The 17,132-nt window shown below is 49.0% G+C and overlaps 1 protein-coding gene across 4 annotated transcripts in view; it reads right to left on the bottom strand.

Moving 5' to 3' along the window:
• The window catches only part of DNMT1 (DNA methyltransferase 1), a 42,158-nt gene extending 34,562 nt beyond the window's left edge, over nucleotides 1-7,596 (bottom strand). For 2 of the 4 annotated variants that reach the window (XM_057540769.1, XM_057540767.1), the window contains exon 1: nucleotides 7,415-7,596. In XM_057540769.1, coding sequence (XP_057396752.1) covers nucleotides 7,415-7,593 — 179 coding nt within the window. In that variant the 5' untranslated portion in view covers nucleotides 7,594-7,596. Of the gene's footprint in view, nucleotides 1-6,851; nucleotides 6,996-7,414 lie in introns of those variants that run through there. The other 2 variants (XM_057540766.1, XM_057540768.1) reach the window with 2 other exon arrangements.
• Nucleotides 7,597-17,132: the final 9,536 nt, after the last annotated feature.

Genomic DNA, 17,132 nt, shown 5'->3' with positions numbered 1-17,132 from the left:
GTGAGCCACAACTACTGAGCCTGCGCGTCTGGAGCCTGTGCTCCGCAACAAGAGAGGCCGCGACAGTGAGAGGCCCGCGCACCGTGATGAAGAGTGGCCCCCGCTTGCCGCAGCTAGAGAAAGCCCTCGCACAGGAACTAAGACCCAACACAGCCAAAAATAAAATTAATTAATTAATTAATTTTTTTAAAAAAAGAAGTTATTTTCAATATGAATGAGGTCCCCCGTTTGGGGGGTGGTTTTCTGATGGTGGTTAGAGATGATATAGGAACTCTAGAACATTATTTCTTTCTTTTTTTCTTTAACGTTATTTTAAAGACACTAGGAAAGGGGGAAGCAGGTCACACAGTTGGGGTCCTTCCCAAGTTAACTGACCTATAGGTGGTCTTCCTCCAGTTGGACCTGACAAGATTTCATAGAAGGGCATACAGAGGTTAGCAAGAGTGGACCAGGGTGACAGGATGCTGTGGGGAACAGCCAGCTAACATCCTCAAAGGCCAGGATGGGGTGGTGGCAGCATTCTGAGGAGGAATATAGGGAAATGGAGGCGTCAAGGCATCTGGGGCAGCAGGCGGTGCCCACACACGAGCAAGACAGACGAAGCTAGAACAGTTGGCCGGCGCCTCACCCAAGAGCTCATCCTTGCGAATGTTTGTACCCAGTCATTCAGAAGTGCAGAACTGTCATGAGTTTAGCTGGAAAATCATGGCCTGAGTTGGTTCTTGAACATTAGTATCTTGCCTCTTTGGGGAGGAAGGCGGCGAAAAGAAGAAAGGAACAAAACTAGAAGACACCGAGGAAACGGGGAGGCTGCCGTTCCCAGCCTGGGTGCTGACTGTGGGCAGTTGGGTGCGAACAGGTGTAACCAGCTGGGCGAGCGTCCCTCAGCAGAGGGGCAGCACCCTGGGCAGGCGCTGGGCCTCCGCCATCTATGGATCCTCCCCTCCAGCACCCAGGCTAGGTACTCAGTTACCAGCAGCCCAGAGGGCAGGAACAGAGCTCTGCCAGGCTGGCCTTCCCAGAGGGCACGTGTAAGCAGCGCAGCCAGGAACTGGGCGACAGGCTTTGCTGGACTAATGACATACAGTGGCTACTCCGAGTGCACGTGGATCCTGCTTCTAGCTTCAACCACCACTCCCATCTGTGGGTGCCTACTCTACGCCAGGCCCTGTTCCAGGCAACGAGCTGAGTGACGGGATGTAGGCACTACCAGGCAGGGACCTCATGACTTGCTGGAAGGTCAGGAAAGGCCTTTCTATAGAAAAGACTTAGCAGGGACTTCCCTGGCAGTCCAGTGGTTAAGACTCCGTGCTTCCAAGGCAGGGGGCGCCGGTTCGATCCCTAGTCGGGGAACGAAGATCCCATACGCCACACGGTACGGCAAAAAAAAAAAAAAAAAAAAAAAGACTTAGCAGCCTCCAGATACAGTGGTAATATACTATATGTCACATATGTTGTGTAACCTGGACTCAAGATTCAGAGTCAAGCTTCCCAGAGCATGTGGAGCCCCTTCCAGGCAAAAGTCATTCTACCCTCAAAGCAACTCAGGTCCTGGGAGAACCTTAGATGAGGACAGCTGCAGAACTCGGTACTCACATGCTGCTGCAGGAGCATCACACCGACCTGTCTTCAGTCATTCTCCTCACAAAACCCTGGCAGGACACAGCTCCTACCTCGACCAGGTTACCTCAGGTGTCAAGGATAACACTTAGACTGAAGCCCATCAAAGGGCCCTTTCCACAATGCTGACAACTCCTACCTCTGGCCAGGAGACAGATCTGTGGGTCTGAATTCTTTGAAGCTTTCCTATAAAGTGGGATATTTAGCCTGGCAGGGAGAAACAAATCTTCAGAATATCTGAAGTGTCTTGCTCTGTGAAGATTGGATTTGACCTGCTTGGTCCCAGAGTGGAAGGTTGGAGCCCACGGCAGGCACCGAGGAGCCAGAGGTGTGGCAGGAAGAAGGCTGGCCAGTGCGCCGCTCCTGACACCCAGGCTTTCGCTGGAGAGTCCATCCCCTTCCCAGTAAAGCTGGTGACACTACCTCATATCTGCTTTACGTTCACAGCCAGGAGGATGAGAAGCAGACATGAAGGACCAGGTAGAGGAGTCACAGAGAGCAGCAACCACCTTAGAAAAGAAACCCGTAGCTCCCTGCCAGTCTCCGGTCCCACGATTCATTCCTAGTTGCTTCCCTCAGAGCAGTTCTTTAAAGGAGAAAAAGATATACATAAACCACTGTGCGGACAAACAGAGTTCAAATCTGAGGCTTCTGAAGAAAAAGGGTATAAACAGCATCAGGAAGGAGGGATCCAGAGACACTGAGAGCTCAGTGGGAACTGGGCAGAGGGAGCTGCCCGAAACAGGAGCAGCACAGCAGGGGCGCTGGCTCAGAGTTCACCCAAGAAACCCACACGAGTCGGGCTGACACAGGGGAAGAAAGGCAAGGCCAGAGAGAGGAGGTGGGTGCCAGTCTGAGGGAGGTCGGCAATGTCAGGCTAAAAATCATTGACTTTGCTCCATAGTTAACAAACCACTGGAAGAGTCATGGGGGTGGCAGAACCCAAGGTATCAGTCATCTTTTAGTAGGAAAAAATAAAGTCAATCTGGCAGAAATAAACAACATATTAGACAGGAAGAGATAAGATGTTAAATCACTCTAACATCCTAAACTAGAAATGCTGGTCTGTAATATGGTTTAGCAGCAGGAGCTGAGAACATGCTGGAGAAGTTACAAAGCTCCGTTTACTCTGCCTTTTGCAATTGGCTGCATGGCGGTTGGTATAGGGCTACCAGAGATAATATTTGTGGTAGGAAGGATAACGGACCACCCCCCGCAAAGACGTCCATGCCCTAATTCCCCAGAACCTGTGACTATGTTACCTTACATGGCAAAAGGGACTTTGCAGATGTGATTAAGGTTACAGCCCTTGAGATGGGGAGGTTTTCTTGGATTATCCAGGTGGGCCTAATCGAGTCACTTAAATCCTAGGAGCAGAGAAACGTCCCAGCTGCATTTCAAGCAATGTGACTACAGAAGGGTCAAGAAGATGTGATGTGAGAACTGGCTTTGCTGGCTTTAAAGATGGAGGAAGGGGGCCACAAGCCAACAGATGTCATCACCTCCAGTAGCTGGGAATGGCTCTCGCCTTACAGCCAGCAAGAGAAGAGGGACCTCAGTCTTATAACCACAAGGGACCGAATTCTGCCAACAACCTGAAAGAGTAAGAAACAGGTCCTCCCCTAGAGCCTCCAGAAAGGAATGTAGCCTGCTGACACTTTAATTTTAATCCAGTGAGACCCACACCACATTTCTGACCTACAGAATCAGAAGATAGCAAATTTGTTTTATTTAAGCTACTAAGACTGAAGTAGTTTGTTACGGCAGCAATTGAAAACTAATACAGTACCAGAAATTCTGAACTTTTCGGTGGGAGAAAGTAAGCAGACCATGAATTTTAGGAGTGACATTTCAGTGAATAGCTATCTAGATGGCTATTCGGCAGCTAGAAATTAGAACGGGCTCTCCAAAGAGGCCTCTCCAGCTGGCACCCCCAACTGCTGAAAGCAGAAATCTTAAGACTGGAAGAAAATAAGGGTCCAGGAATTGAAAAGGAATATGGCAGAAATCAGGGGAGAGGTCCCCTGGTAGCAAACAGCATCACAAAAGCCAAGGATACAAAGAATTAAGGATAGAAAACCACCTTAAATGAAGAATGACTGGACACCTGGCACAAAAGCTAAGCTAAGGTGGCAGCAAAAAGAGCAAGACCAGGGACTTCCCTGGTAGCGCAGTGGTTAAGACTCCTCCTGCCAATGCAGGGGACACAGGTTCGAGCCCTGGTCCGGGAAGATCCCACATGCCGCGGAGCAACTAGGCCCATGCGCCACTACTACTGAGCCTGCGCTCGAGAGCCGAGAGTCACACTACTGAAGCCCATGTGCCTAGAGCCCGTGCTCCATACCACCGCAATGAGTAGTCCGCGCACTGCCACGAAGAGTAGCCCCCGCTCGCCGCAACTAGAAAAAACCCTAACGCAGCAACGAAGACTCAACGCAGCCAAAAATAAATAAATAAAATTAAAAAGAGCAAGTCCTGACGATAATACAAGAAGCCAGGCAAACAGGAAGGTTGGAATGATAAGCAGACATACACTGCTATATAAGTATCTGCCTTAGTATCAGGTCTGCATGTTGGTACTTTAAGTTATGCACCGTCCCCCACCCCAATAATAGAAGTGAAACATACAGCTGCCACGTGATAAGCAGTGAAGGAGGTTTCTGTGCAGGTGCTGTTCTACCACGTTTACACCTATCAGCTCAGCCTTCACAAGGCCCCAGTAGAGCAGGCACCTCCATCCCATTTTACAGATAAAGCACCAGGAGGTTAGACGACTAGGTCATACAGCTGGCAAGTGGTGGGGTGGGATCTGAACCCCAGTAGTCTGCACCTCTAGAATCCTAGTGCAGGGGAGAACTAGAAAAGGTAAGTCAGTTTTGCCCTCCATACCTACTCAGGAGCCATGGAACTAGTTAAGAACTTCACGACCCAACCTAATCTAATCAGAGTGGCTAGCAGATAAGAAAGCTGTCATAATTACAAAGGCTAAATGAGTTGTGCAAGGAGGTTGCTAGAATCAATATGTAAATCCAGGCCTCGCTGAAGGGGAAAGTCTGGCATGTAAGCATTCGAGTCTAGTGGACACGGAGCTGCACGTACAATGCATGAGGCAAACATGCTCAGACAACAAGTCATCAACTCCCAAGCTGCAAAGGCAGCATGCGGCATGTGCTGACAGAATTCAACACCTCATCGCAGGGAAAGGGGACTGTCTTTCTGAGCAGCCTTACGGATGAACAGACACTAGCCAGCACGGTGAAGGGGTAGGTGGAACCCAGCCTCACACTGGTTGCTCTGCATGGTCTCAGGCCCTGAGAACCTAAAAGGTAGCCTGCGTGGTTTGTGAGGAAAAGAGCACAAGATGAGTCAGGCAAGTGGACGGGGATCCCAGACTTGAGGCCAAGTGCATTAGGCAGTGTAAGGGGCAGGAAAACCTCTGGCTCCAACTTATATCGAAAGAGGATCACAGTTTCCACTTATAGAAAGCAGACCTGAGTGGCAACAGAAAGACGAGTAGGAAGGCTATTGCTTTTTCTACACAAAGGATGGTGGCTTGGACAGAGTAAGAAAATTCAAGTGGAGAAATGTGGCTTGTCCTGAAAGGCATTATTTTTAGAAGACTTAGGACATAAAATACTTCAAAAAAAGTTAAACTTAAAAACCCAAATGTTAAGAATACTTTCTAGTATCGTTACATGGCTGATGTAACTGTATGAGTTTTAAAAGAAGCTGCCATATAAACACAAGTTAGCATAAGTGACAGAAATGCCTGTGTGAGGACTAGGCCTACATTTTGTTCCTAGAACATTCTACTGAACTTCGTAGTATAATCCATAATATGAGGTACCCAATTTTCATGAATCAAAAAGTTATACCTCCGTTTGCAAGGAGGTATAAGGGAGTATTTTAAAAGGAGTACTCAATGCCATGTTTATGTGTGTATTTTATACGCTGAAATTCAAAATTTAAGAGAAGCTGTTGAGAGGGTCACATAAGCTGACAATGTCAGTGGTCTGAGGCAGAAACCCAAGACTCTATACCCACAGTAAGCACTTCTCGTTCAAAGTAATATGGAACCTAGGGTGAATGGTGGATTGCAACCCTCACCTAAGAACATTCAAATTCAGCCAAACACAACACTTGCTCTGGCCCAATAGAAGCCCTAGCTGAAGGGAAAGGTTTTGGCAAGAAGCAGACTTCCGCAGGAATCTTTGCTTCCTTGCTGTTAACGTCTGTGGCAACCACTCTTGAGAACACTTGAGGATTAAATGAGATAATGTAAAGTGTTTTATACAATTAGCAGAACGGGAAAAAAAGCAAGCTAGATTAGTCAGTAATGCTCACATGGGGGGGCCTTTATGTGCCAGGCATATTCTCATTTAATCCAATACCAGTTTAAAGCCCATGTTAACTGCCCTAGTCCACAGATGTAACTTGTTTATGAAACTGGCCCAAGGTTAGATGAGCCAGTGGAGGTAGCGTTCCCACCATCAAGTTAAAGAAGGCTGGGCCCAAACATCTGTCCTGGGTCTAAAAGGAAGCCAGGTACTTCCATAATTCCATTTCCATTTTTAAGTCCTGTTATGTCTTGGGGGGGATGGATAGGGATTCTTCAGCAAGGCACAGCACCCTCTAACTGGGGTTAAGAAGTGGTCTGACGCCTGGGAGGGAGACCCAAATACCTCCAACACCTACTCTCCACCCCCAAAAGCCCAAATCAGAACTGACTGGCACAACTTTAGGAAACAAGCACAGGGAAATAGGGAAATGGCCAAATCAGGTTCACAAATCTGGCTGGAAGTGTTCAGGGCTGCTCGAGGCTCCGGTGACTAGTGCTCCAAGTGAGGTTTGCAAGTTTCCAGGAGTGAAACTGATGCCCTTCTGGAACAAGAAGCCTGGGCCCAACGGGTCTTGCCGCCGACCCCTGTGCACAGATTAGCTAAGACTGGCTAAGTCCCCGATATTAGCTGCTGCCCCCTCACTCCCCCTACACACACACACACACACACACACACACACACAGACGGAGGAAACTACAGCCAGTTCTCCCTAGCAAGGCTTCCTTGATGCCCACGGCTCACAGGCACCCATTTACTATAGGAAACCACTCGGCTTTCACGGCGTCCGAGCCCTAGCCCTCACGGTATGTGAAGAGTTCCTTGCAGAATGCGCCTACCCTAGCCGAATGAGGTGATGGAGGGAGCCCCCAGAGGAAGACGGGGCTCGCAAACCTGAGCCGGCCGCGCCCGTCCCCCGACCGGCGACATCTGTCTTTGGAGGCTGCCATCGGGATGCGTGGCGTGGGGGCACCGAGGGGACACCCCCCCCAAAATACCCCCGGGGACCAGGCCGGCCCGACCCCCTCGAGAGGACCGGGCACCGGAAGTGGAGGCCTTAGTGCCCGGGCCGAGGGGTATTCTGAGGCCGCGGGCTGCCCACTTCCTGCGCGACCAGGCTGGCGGCAGGGGCTGGGCCTGAGGCTGCTCCAGGAAAGGGATCCCCAAGGCGAACCCAAGGCTTGCTCTACTTTGAAGTCAGAAGAGACCCCCAAGTTTCTAGTCACCAGGGAGCTGTGAGAGGGCCTCGGCCCATTTTGGCGCCAAACGGCCAGGGGCGCGCGCGACCGGAAGTGCCACCCTGCCCGCGCCAACTGCCGCCGCGCGCCGCGCCATCCCACGCATGCGCGCCCGCCTGTCAGCGGCGGCCACGGGCTACCCGGAGGGGAAACGACCCCCACCCCCACCCCCAACGCCGTGCAACCCACCCCAGGTTCGCAGTCCCCCGCAGCACCTACCGCCTGCGGACATCGTCGGGCAGTGAGAAGGCCCGAGAGGCCAGCGCGGGCACCCGAGCTGGGGCGGTACGGGCAGGCATCTTGGAAGGTGCAGCAGAGGCGGCGGCAGCACAGGCAGCCCTGGCTTTTCGCGCGGAAACCGATGGGGAGGGGCGGCGAGCGGAGGCAGCGCGTACCATCCGGGCCCGGGCGTGGGGGAAGGCGGGCCGTACCACACGGAGGGAGGCCGTACCATGTGTGGGTAGACGCAGTGAGGCTGGCCGTGCTTAGGGGCCGCGCATGCGCGGGACGGGAGCGCACCCCCGCGTGGAGCAGTGGGCTTGTCCAAGCTCCTCCGTTTGCTGGGAGCCTTGCCTGAGAACATTCATTCATTCATTCTTTCCCCGCATGCTAGGGATAAAATGAGGAACATCCTCAGGGTGTTCCAGTGTGTGGGCACTAGAGTTCAAGTCCTCAGTTCCAATCCCACCTACACCTATTTGCTCACTATGACGACCTTGGGCAGGTCATTTGGACCCAGCTTTAGTTTCCTCATCTGTGAAAAGGGGCTAATAGCACTTACTCCAGAAAATGTTGAGGATGCACAAAATACGCAGGTAGCACCAAAGATCTCACAGGTAGGGAGACCTGGGCCACTTCCACAGTCTGTGTGCTTTAAAAAGCACCAGACCTTGAGCAAGGATAATCTCTTCAACACATGGTGCTGAGAAAACCGGATATCTACATGCAAAAGAATGAAATTGGACCCTTACCTTATACCGTATATACAAGTTAACTCAAAATGGATTAAATACCTAAACCTAGACCTAAAACTATGGCACTCCTAGAAGAAAATGGGGGGGGGGGGGCAGCTTCGCGACATTGGACTTGACAATGATTTCTTGAATATGACACCAAAAGCACAGTTCACAGAAGCTAGAATAGACAAATGGGACTACATTAAAATAACCCTAACCCTAACTCATGCACAGCAAAGGAATCAAAGTGAAAAGGCAACCAATAGAATGGGAGAAAAATGTTTGCAAATCGTATATCTGATAAGGACTTAATATCCAGAATGTATAAAGAATTCCAACAATGCAAAGACAACTCAATTAAAAAACAGGCAGGGAAAAAAAAAACAAACAAACAAAACAGGCAGGGGATTTGAATAGACAGTTGCATAAAGTAGGTACAGACGGACAGCAAGCATATGAAAAGAAGTTCAACATGACCAATCGGGGAAATGCAAATCAAAACCACAATGAGGGGACTTCCCTGGTAGCACAGTGGTTGAGAATCCACCTGCCAGTGCAGGGGATACGGGTTCGATCCCTGGTCCGGGAAGATCCCACATGCCGCGGAGCAACTAGGCCCGTGCGCCACAACTACTGAGGCTGCACTCTAGAGCTTGTGCTCCGCAACAAGAAAAGCTACCGCAATGAGAAGCCCGTGCACCACAACGAAGAGTAGCCCCTGCTCGCTGCAACTAGAGAAAGCCCGCGTGCAGCAACAAAGACCCAACGCAGACAATTAATTAATTAATTATTTTTTTTAAAAAACACACACAATGAGGTCACTTCACAGGCATTAGGATGGCCACCATCAGAACAAAAAGTATTGGGGAGAACACGGAGATTAGGACCCATGTACACTGTTGGTAAGGATTTAGAATAGTGCAGCTGCTATAGAAAAGTGTGGGGACTTCCCTGGCGGTCCAGTGGCTAAGACTCGTGCTTCCACTTCAGGTGGCACGAGTTTGATCCCTGGTCAGGGAGCTAAGACCCCGCATGCCACGCAGCATGGCCAAAAGTTAAAAGAAAGAAAGAAAGAAAGAAAAAAGTGTGGAGAGTCCTCAAAAAATTAAAAATAGAATTATCATATGATACAGCAATCCCACTTCTGGATATATATTCAAAAGAATAGAAAACAGGATCTCAAAGAGATACTTGCACACCCACCTTCATAGCAGCACTATTCACAATAGCCAAGAGGTGGAAGCAACCCAAATGTCTTTGGATAGATGAATGGATAAAGAAAATGCGGCATATACATATAGTGGATTATTCAGCAAATCCTGCCCTTTTGCAACAACCTGGATTAACCTTGAGGTCATTATGCTAAGTGAAATAAGCCAGTCACCAAAAGACACACTGCATGATTCCACTTATTTGAGGTATCTAATTCCACTTATTTGAGGTATCTAATTTAGTCGCCTTGTAGAAAGAGAAAGAACAATGGTAGTTACCAGGGGCTGGGGGCGGGGGGGGGTGGGTGGAAGGGAATTTGTTCAATGGGAATGGAGTTTCAGTTTTACAAGATGAAAGTTTCAGAGATCTGCTGCAAAATAATGTGCATGTAGTTAACACTACTGTACTATACACTTAAAGGTTAAGATGTAAATGCTATGTGTTTTTTTACCACAATAAAGAAGAAATAAACCATTAATAGGATAGGGTTGAGTTTAAAAAAAAAAAAGTACTTATCTGCCACAACAACAAAAAAAGCATCAGAATGGAGTTAGAAGTTATGGCATATATTTACATTTTTGTATTAAGATTTACAAGTGAATGTGCTTGTAAACACACACAAACTAGGTTCCTCCAACAGCTGATGGAGAGCTTCTAGAAGTGGACCTCAGACCCTCTGGTTGCCATGCATTACCCACACAGGGCAGGATCCAGGAGGACTGAAATATTAGGAATAGAACTAATAGCTATTAATTTAATATTTAATCAGCACTTCTGTACTTACTGTACCAGAATCTTTAGGAGTTATTTAATTTAATCCTTAACCGCCATAAAGGGAGGTATCAGGACCCCCATTTCCCATGACCTAGGATATTTGTCACAAAGGAAGCTGCTTACCCAAGATCACAGGCTCAGTAATCAGCAGGGACAATGAATCCAGGTGTCTTTAGTTCCAAAGCCTGAATGTAAAACAGTGACCCAGCTGTCAAGCCCTGTAGACCTGTCAGAAGCCAGCATGTGGGTTCCTAACCCACCTTAGGAAAGGGGGCGCTCACAGGACAGGGAAGGAAGAGGAGATAGATGAACTGACCTGCTGTTCAGGGGCCTCAGCTCACAGGAGAGCAACTGCACTTATTGGAGCCTCCCTCTCAGGTAGGTTCTCTTTTTAATCCCTTTGCCAAGGGATGATTTGACCCATTTTACAGATGAGGCAAGGGCTCAGGGACGAAGATTTGCCCAAGGGCCCCCAGCAAGTTGATGCCAAAGCTGGGCTTCCAGCCCAGCTGCTCTGCTCTCAAGTTGCTCGGAGACAAAAAGCCAGGCACTACCTCTAATTTCTCTCCTTCCCTCACATGCAGGAGGTGAGCCATCTTTGTTGGTTCTTCCTCTGAAATACACCCAGGTCTTTCTGCTTTTTGACTGGGCTGCCACTCCAACCCAGACTGCCATCATCTCTCACCTGGACTATTGTAACAGCCTCTTCCCCAGTCTCCCAGACCACTGCATCCAGAGGGCATTAAAAAAAAAAAATGTGGGACTTCCCTGGTGGCGCAGTGGTTAAGAATCTGCCTACCAATGCAGGGTACACGGGTTCAAGTCCTGGTCCAGGAAGATCCCACGTGCCGCGGAGCAACTAAGCCCGTGCACCACAACTACTGAGCCTGCATGCCACAACTCCTGAAGCCCGCGTGCCTAGAGCCCGTGCTCTGCAACAAGAGAAGCCACCGCAATGAAAAGCCTGCGCACTGCAATGAAGAGTAGCCCCCTCTCACTGCAACTAGAGAAAGCCCGCACGCAGCAACAAAAACCCAATGCAGCCAAAAATAAATTAATTTTAAAAATTTTAATGCCCTTTTCTTTCCCACTAGAACTTTCCAGAACTTCTCATTGCACTTGAAATAAAATGTAAGCACTTAACTCCATTTACAGGGTCCTGCCTGGATGCAGCTCATTTCCCCCTCATTGAGCTCCAGCTTCGTTGACCCACTTTCAGTCTTTCAAGCTTTTAAGTGCCGCAGGGCTTTGCCTTTGCTGTCAATTCTGCCCAGGCCACTTTTCTGGGAGATTCACAGCTCAAAGATTGCTACTACCCAGAGGCTTCCCCCTGCCCACCTGGAAGCAACCCCTCACCCCCAGTCTCTCTCTCCTATTATCCTGTTGCTTCATAGCATTTACCACTGTCACAGACTCATTTCTGTCTGTTGTAGTCTTTCTGTTCCACTAGAGCAGAGCAGAGGTCAGCAGTTTTTCTATAAAGGATCAGATAGTAAATATTTTAGGTTTTGTGGGCCACATGTTCGGTTTTAACTACTCAGTGCTGCCCTTGTGGCATAAAAACAGCCATGGACAATACACAAATGAATAGGTACGGCTGTATTCCAATAAGACTTTATTCATAAAAACTTGACAGGCCAAGGAATTCCCTGGTTGTCCAGTGATTAGGACTCGGTGCTTTCACTGCCGTGGGCCCAGGTTCAATCCCTGGTGGGGGAACTAAGATCCTGCAAAATGCGTGGCACAGACAAAAAAAAAAAACTTGGCTGGCTAGATTTAGACCATGGGCCTTAGTGTGCCGACCCCTGCAAAGACTGAGCTCCAGAGGGCAAGGACTTGGTGGTCTGCCTCATTCACAGCTGACCTCCAAGGGCTCACTCAGTAGGAATCCAAATATTGGTTAAATAAATATATAGGACATGGGAGATCGCACCTGGGAGGTGCCTGATGCAAATGTTGGTAGGTATAGAGTTGTTTTCTGCCCCAAAACAAAACGATTTCCAGTTCACAAACAGGGAGACTGAGGCCCAGATCAGATCAGTTGCAAATCCAGGTTCTGTCTCTAATCCCTGAATCACCTACCTCACTCGACTCACCTGGCCGGTAAAATATCAGTCAAGGTCATGGGGAAGGGACATTGATGGCTTCCAGGAGGCTCCAGAGTGACTGGCTGGACCACCAGAGACTCCTTCCCCACCTAGAAATGGGCTCATCCCTTGAGAGAAGCAACTGGAACTTCCAGAAAGTTAGATTCAGCTCCTGTGGGCATTCACTCTGACCCCACCTCTCGGTAGTGTTCACAAACCCCTCAGAAGATCTGCCCAAGCTCCCTGCTTCCCAGGCCACGTTCCTGCCTCTAGCTGGAGGGCCATACTCAAGAGGCCAGGAGAGGCCAGGGGTCAGCACAACCAAGGTCCAGGCAGCCCAGAGCACAGGGCTGGTGGAGGGATGGTCACGTGTCCTGAGCCACAGTCAGTCAGAAGGCCGAAGCTGAGTCCCGCCACATGCTGGGGAATTAGTCTGAGCTCTCACTTGGTGCCAGCCCAGGAGAGGCCCCGGGCGGTGACAGCAGCACTCAAGGGTTCAACAGGAACACTTTGCCACTCTCACTCCAGGCAGGCGGCCAGGCAGGAAGACCCCCAAGGCAGGCCTCGCAAGCTCTCTGTCCAGGCTCAAGTGACCAGAAATCGGATCTGGGGAAACCAACTCTGGAGTATGCTGGGCAAACCCGCCTGCTCCTTTGCAGGGCCCTTGAGCAGGCGAATGGCTTTCTGTTTGGGAGCAAAGGAGGCTTACTGCCAAGCCTGGAGGGGTTTTCCTTCAAACAGCCCTTGAGTCCGTTAGCTGATCTGCCCCTCCAGGGCTACCACCCCAGCTCAGGTCATCCTCCCCTCTGTCCTGGATGCCTGCCCGACCTCCTTCCTGGGCTGCCACTCAGCCCTCTCACCACCTATTCTCTGCAAGGAACTGGGAAGGATCTTCTTAGAATCCAGATCTGATGGTATCACCTCCTCCCTGCCCCACCGAAGGTACCTGATTGGCTTCTCAGTGCTCTTAAGGTAAAGCCAACCCCTACCCTTACAGCCAACCCCTAGCTCTGCCCACATCAGCTTTTGCCACTCATCCCTTGGCTCACCCCAGCTGAGCTACATCCTGGACACTCCCTACCCCTTCCTGCCTCAGGGCTGTGGAAGCCAGCCTACTAGAGGGCCTGCAACATTCCTTGCCTCAGTATTCATGCCTTTGTGGAGTCCTCTCCAACAGTGAATCAGGGCCAGTCTCTGTGGCCAAGGGAATATGGTGGAAGTGAGGGTGCAGGGCTTCTGAGGCTAGACCATAAAAGCCATCACAGCACCACCTTGTTCTCATGGGGGAAGCCAGCCACCATGTTGTGAGGATGCTCAAGGAGCCCCATGGGGATGCCCATGGGAAGAGGAACCATTTCGTCAGCCATGTGAGTGAGCTGCTTTGGAAATGGCTCCTCCAGCTCCAGTCAAGCCTTCAGATGACTGTAGCCCCAGCCTACATCTGACTGTAACCTCATGAGACCCCTCAAGCTGGGACTGCTCACTTTGCTGCTCCCCATTTCCCAGCCTATAGAAGCCACTGAATGATAATATTGGGTTGGCCAAAAAGGTCGTTTGGGTTTTTCCATAGCATCTTGCAGAATACATGGGTGGTAGTGTTCTAAGCCACTAGACTGCGGGACTTTTTGGGGTTTTTTTGTTTTTTTTTGTTTGTTTGTTTTTTAAGGCAACGCTATTTATTTATTTTGGCTGTGTTGGGTCTTCGTTTCTGTGCGAGGGCTTTCTCTAGTTGCGGCAAGCGGGGGCCACTCTTCATCGCGGTGCGCGGGCCTCTCACTGTCGCGGCCTCTCTTGTTGCGGAGCACAGGCTCCAGACGCGCAGGCTCAGTAGTTGTGGCTCACGGGCCCAGTTGCTCCGCGGCACGTGGGATCTTCCCAGACCAGGGCTCAAACCCCTGTTCCCTGCATTGGCGGGCGGATTCTCAACCACTGCGCCACCAGGGAGGCCCGGCTTTTTGTTATTCAGCCATAAATAATTATTGCAAGGTTTCAGCGCTTGCTGTTCCTTTAAACTGGAAAGTCCTGCTGCTCCATATGTCTACTTCTCCTACTTGGAGACTCGCTAGTCATTCTTCCTATTTTAGCTCACCCATCACCTCCTTCAAGGAGCCTTTTCTGACCTCCCCCAACACTATCAGGTGTCTCGATAGGCTCTTAAAACCACAGATCTTTCTTTTAGAGCCTTTGCCTCAGCTGGTGATCACACATTTTAGGGTGATAACTTTATGCCAGCACCTAGCAAAGTACCTACGATGTAGTTGGCACACAGCAAAGACTCATGGAACCCTGCATGAGTGAGCGTGTGATGCCTCCTCCCCCACATTAAATGCTCAGTCTGCAAACATCCATCAAAACAACAAATGCACACACCCTTTTATTCAGCTATTCTACTTCCGGGAATTGCTCCTAAGATGTACTCACAAACACGTGCAAAAAGAGAGGTGGGGAATTCTCTGGTGGTCCAGTGGTTAGGACTCGACCCTTTCACTGCCGGGGCCTGGGGTTTAATCCCTGGTCGGGGAACTAAGATCCCACAAGCGGGGGGCGGTGTGGCCAAAAAAAAAAAAAAAGAGAGAGAGAAAAGTGGACACAGCCATTCACTGAGCCTTGTCTGTAGCAAAATACTGGGAAGAACCTAGTTCCCCATCAGTGGGGATTAGACAAAGGAATTGTTTCCCATTCATACGGTGACAGACTCCACAACAACAAAAAAATAAAAGGATATTTTTCTATATAATATCCTAGAGGTTGTTTCCTACCTGTAAATGGGGGTAAAAAAAGACGTAGGACGGAATGCATAGTGTGCTACTGTTTATGTAAAAAAGGGAGGGATGGAAGGAATTATGTATATTTACTTATTTACACATAAAATCTTGGGAAAGAAGCAAGAAATGGATAAATACCTGGAGATAAGGAATGTTAATTAGCAGGGTTAAATCTATTGGCAAAGGAATTTTTCTGAATCTTTTTGCCCTTTTGGAACGCTGGACCATGTGGCTATATTATTTATGTCAAACAAAAACAACTGGCAAAGCATTGGTGAATGGATGGTCTTTTTGGTAAATGGTGCTGGACCCACTGGATGGCCCTATGGAAGAAAGTGAACTTTGATCCCTACCTCACACCACGTACAAAACTCAATTCCAGATCTTGCAGATCTAAATGGGAAAGCAAAGTCAAGAAAGCTTTTCAAATAAGACATAGAACTTCTTTGTGACTTTGGAGTAGGTGAGTGTTTCTTCAACAGGACACAAAACACTTTAATCATAAAGGAAAATATGCCAGGCTGTATTAAAATGAATTTGTTCATCAAAAGATACCACTAAAAGACAAGCCACAGACATATGTCTGCCAACCAAGGACTTGTATCTACAATACACAGAGAGTTCAGTAAGAAAAAGACAGGCAATCTCTTTTATATTAAGTAGACAAAAGAGTTGAACAGGAACTTCATAAAAGAGGATATCCAAATGGCCAAGACTCAAATGGGAAGCTACTCAATTTCATCAGTCATCAGGGAAATGCAAAATGAAACCTCAATGTGATTAACAGCTCCCACATACACCCATCCATGCCAGGATGGCTAAAATGAAAACAGAAATGCTCACAAGTTTTAGTAAGACCAGAACTCTCCTGTGTTGCTGGAAGAGCCCCAAATGGTACAGCCACTTTGGAAAATGATTTGGCAATATCTACTAAGGCTAAATGTATTCCTGCCCTGTGACCCAGTAATTCCACTCCTGGATTGAGTGCTTTGGTCCAGGGTACTCCTCCCCAGTTCTGTTACCCGCTTCAAGCTTGTGCCTCGTTCCTTTCCTCCTTCTAAGACACATAGGTCCCACCTTGCCTCCCTCAGCCCACCCCAGCCATCTTCAACTGGCCTGGGTCCCATGGCCACCGCCCATTTGCAGGCACCAGTCCCTAGAGAAAAACAGTGGTCAGCCCTCCAGGCATCACTCACCTCCTGGCACACGAAGTGAAAACACACCGTGTCCACTCCTGAGCTGCAAAGAAAATCGTCCTCACCACACTGAGCAGGGATGAGAATGGGGCCTGCCCTGGCCATTAAATCAGAAGAACTTCACATGAAACCCCTCCTTCCCGGAAATGACCGCTAATTAGCCAAAACTGCCTCCCCAAAAGCTATCACCAAGTTATTACAACTACCTGGCAAAGAGAGACTCCAGTCAGGGCATCTCCACTCTCCCAGGTGAACCAGCTGACCAGCTGGAAGGACCTGGAAGGGCAGGCACCACTGCCTGGACACCACTTTAGGATACTTGGAGCTGAATGAGCCTTTGTCATGGGAGACTGTCTTGTGCATTGCAGGATGATTAGTGACATCCCTGACCTCTACCCACTAGATGCCAGTAGCACCCCTACCCCCAGGCGGGACAATCAAAAATATCTCCAGACATTGCCAAAGGTCCCCTGGGGGCGTGGAATCACCCTGGATGAGAAGGACTGATTTAGACCCATGGAAGTGACAAAGCAGTGGTCTCGTCCCAGCCATATTTCCTCTGGGCAATATCTTACAGCCTAAAACCAGCCCCAAATCAGCATTTTGAAAACTGTAAGTCAAGGATGGTTCACATCAGGAGGGGTACAGGGTAAAAATGCAGAGTCCCGGGCCCTGGAGTCAGATTCTCCAGGCCCTGGTAGGGCCCAGGTAGCTGTATTTTTTTCACACCCTCCCCACTTGGGAAGTTTAAGAAGCATTTCCCCCCAGCTTTATTAAGGTATAATTGACAAATAAAAATTGCATATATTTAAGGTGTACAATGTGATGATTTGATTTATATATACATTGTGAAATGATTGTTACAATCAAGCTAATTAACACATCCATCACCTCAGTTAGTTACCATTTTTTGTGTGTAGTGAGAACATTACTGTCTTAGCAAATTT

This window comes from Balaenoptera acutorostrata, chromosome 2 (assembly GCF_949987535.1).
Source record: "Balaenoptera acutorostrata chromosome 2, mBalAcu1.1, whole genome shotgun sequence".
NCBI classification, from domain to species: Eukaryota; Metazoa; Chordata; class Mammalia; order Artiodactyla; family Balaenopteridae; genus Balaenoptera; species Balaenoptera acutorostrata.
Note: the sequence above shows the minus strand (reverse complement) of the source record. Positions and strands in the feature narration are given on the sequence as shown.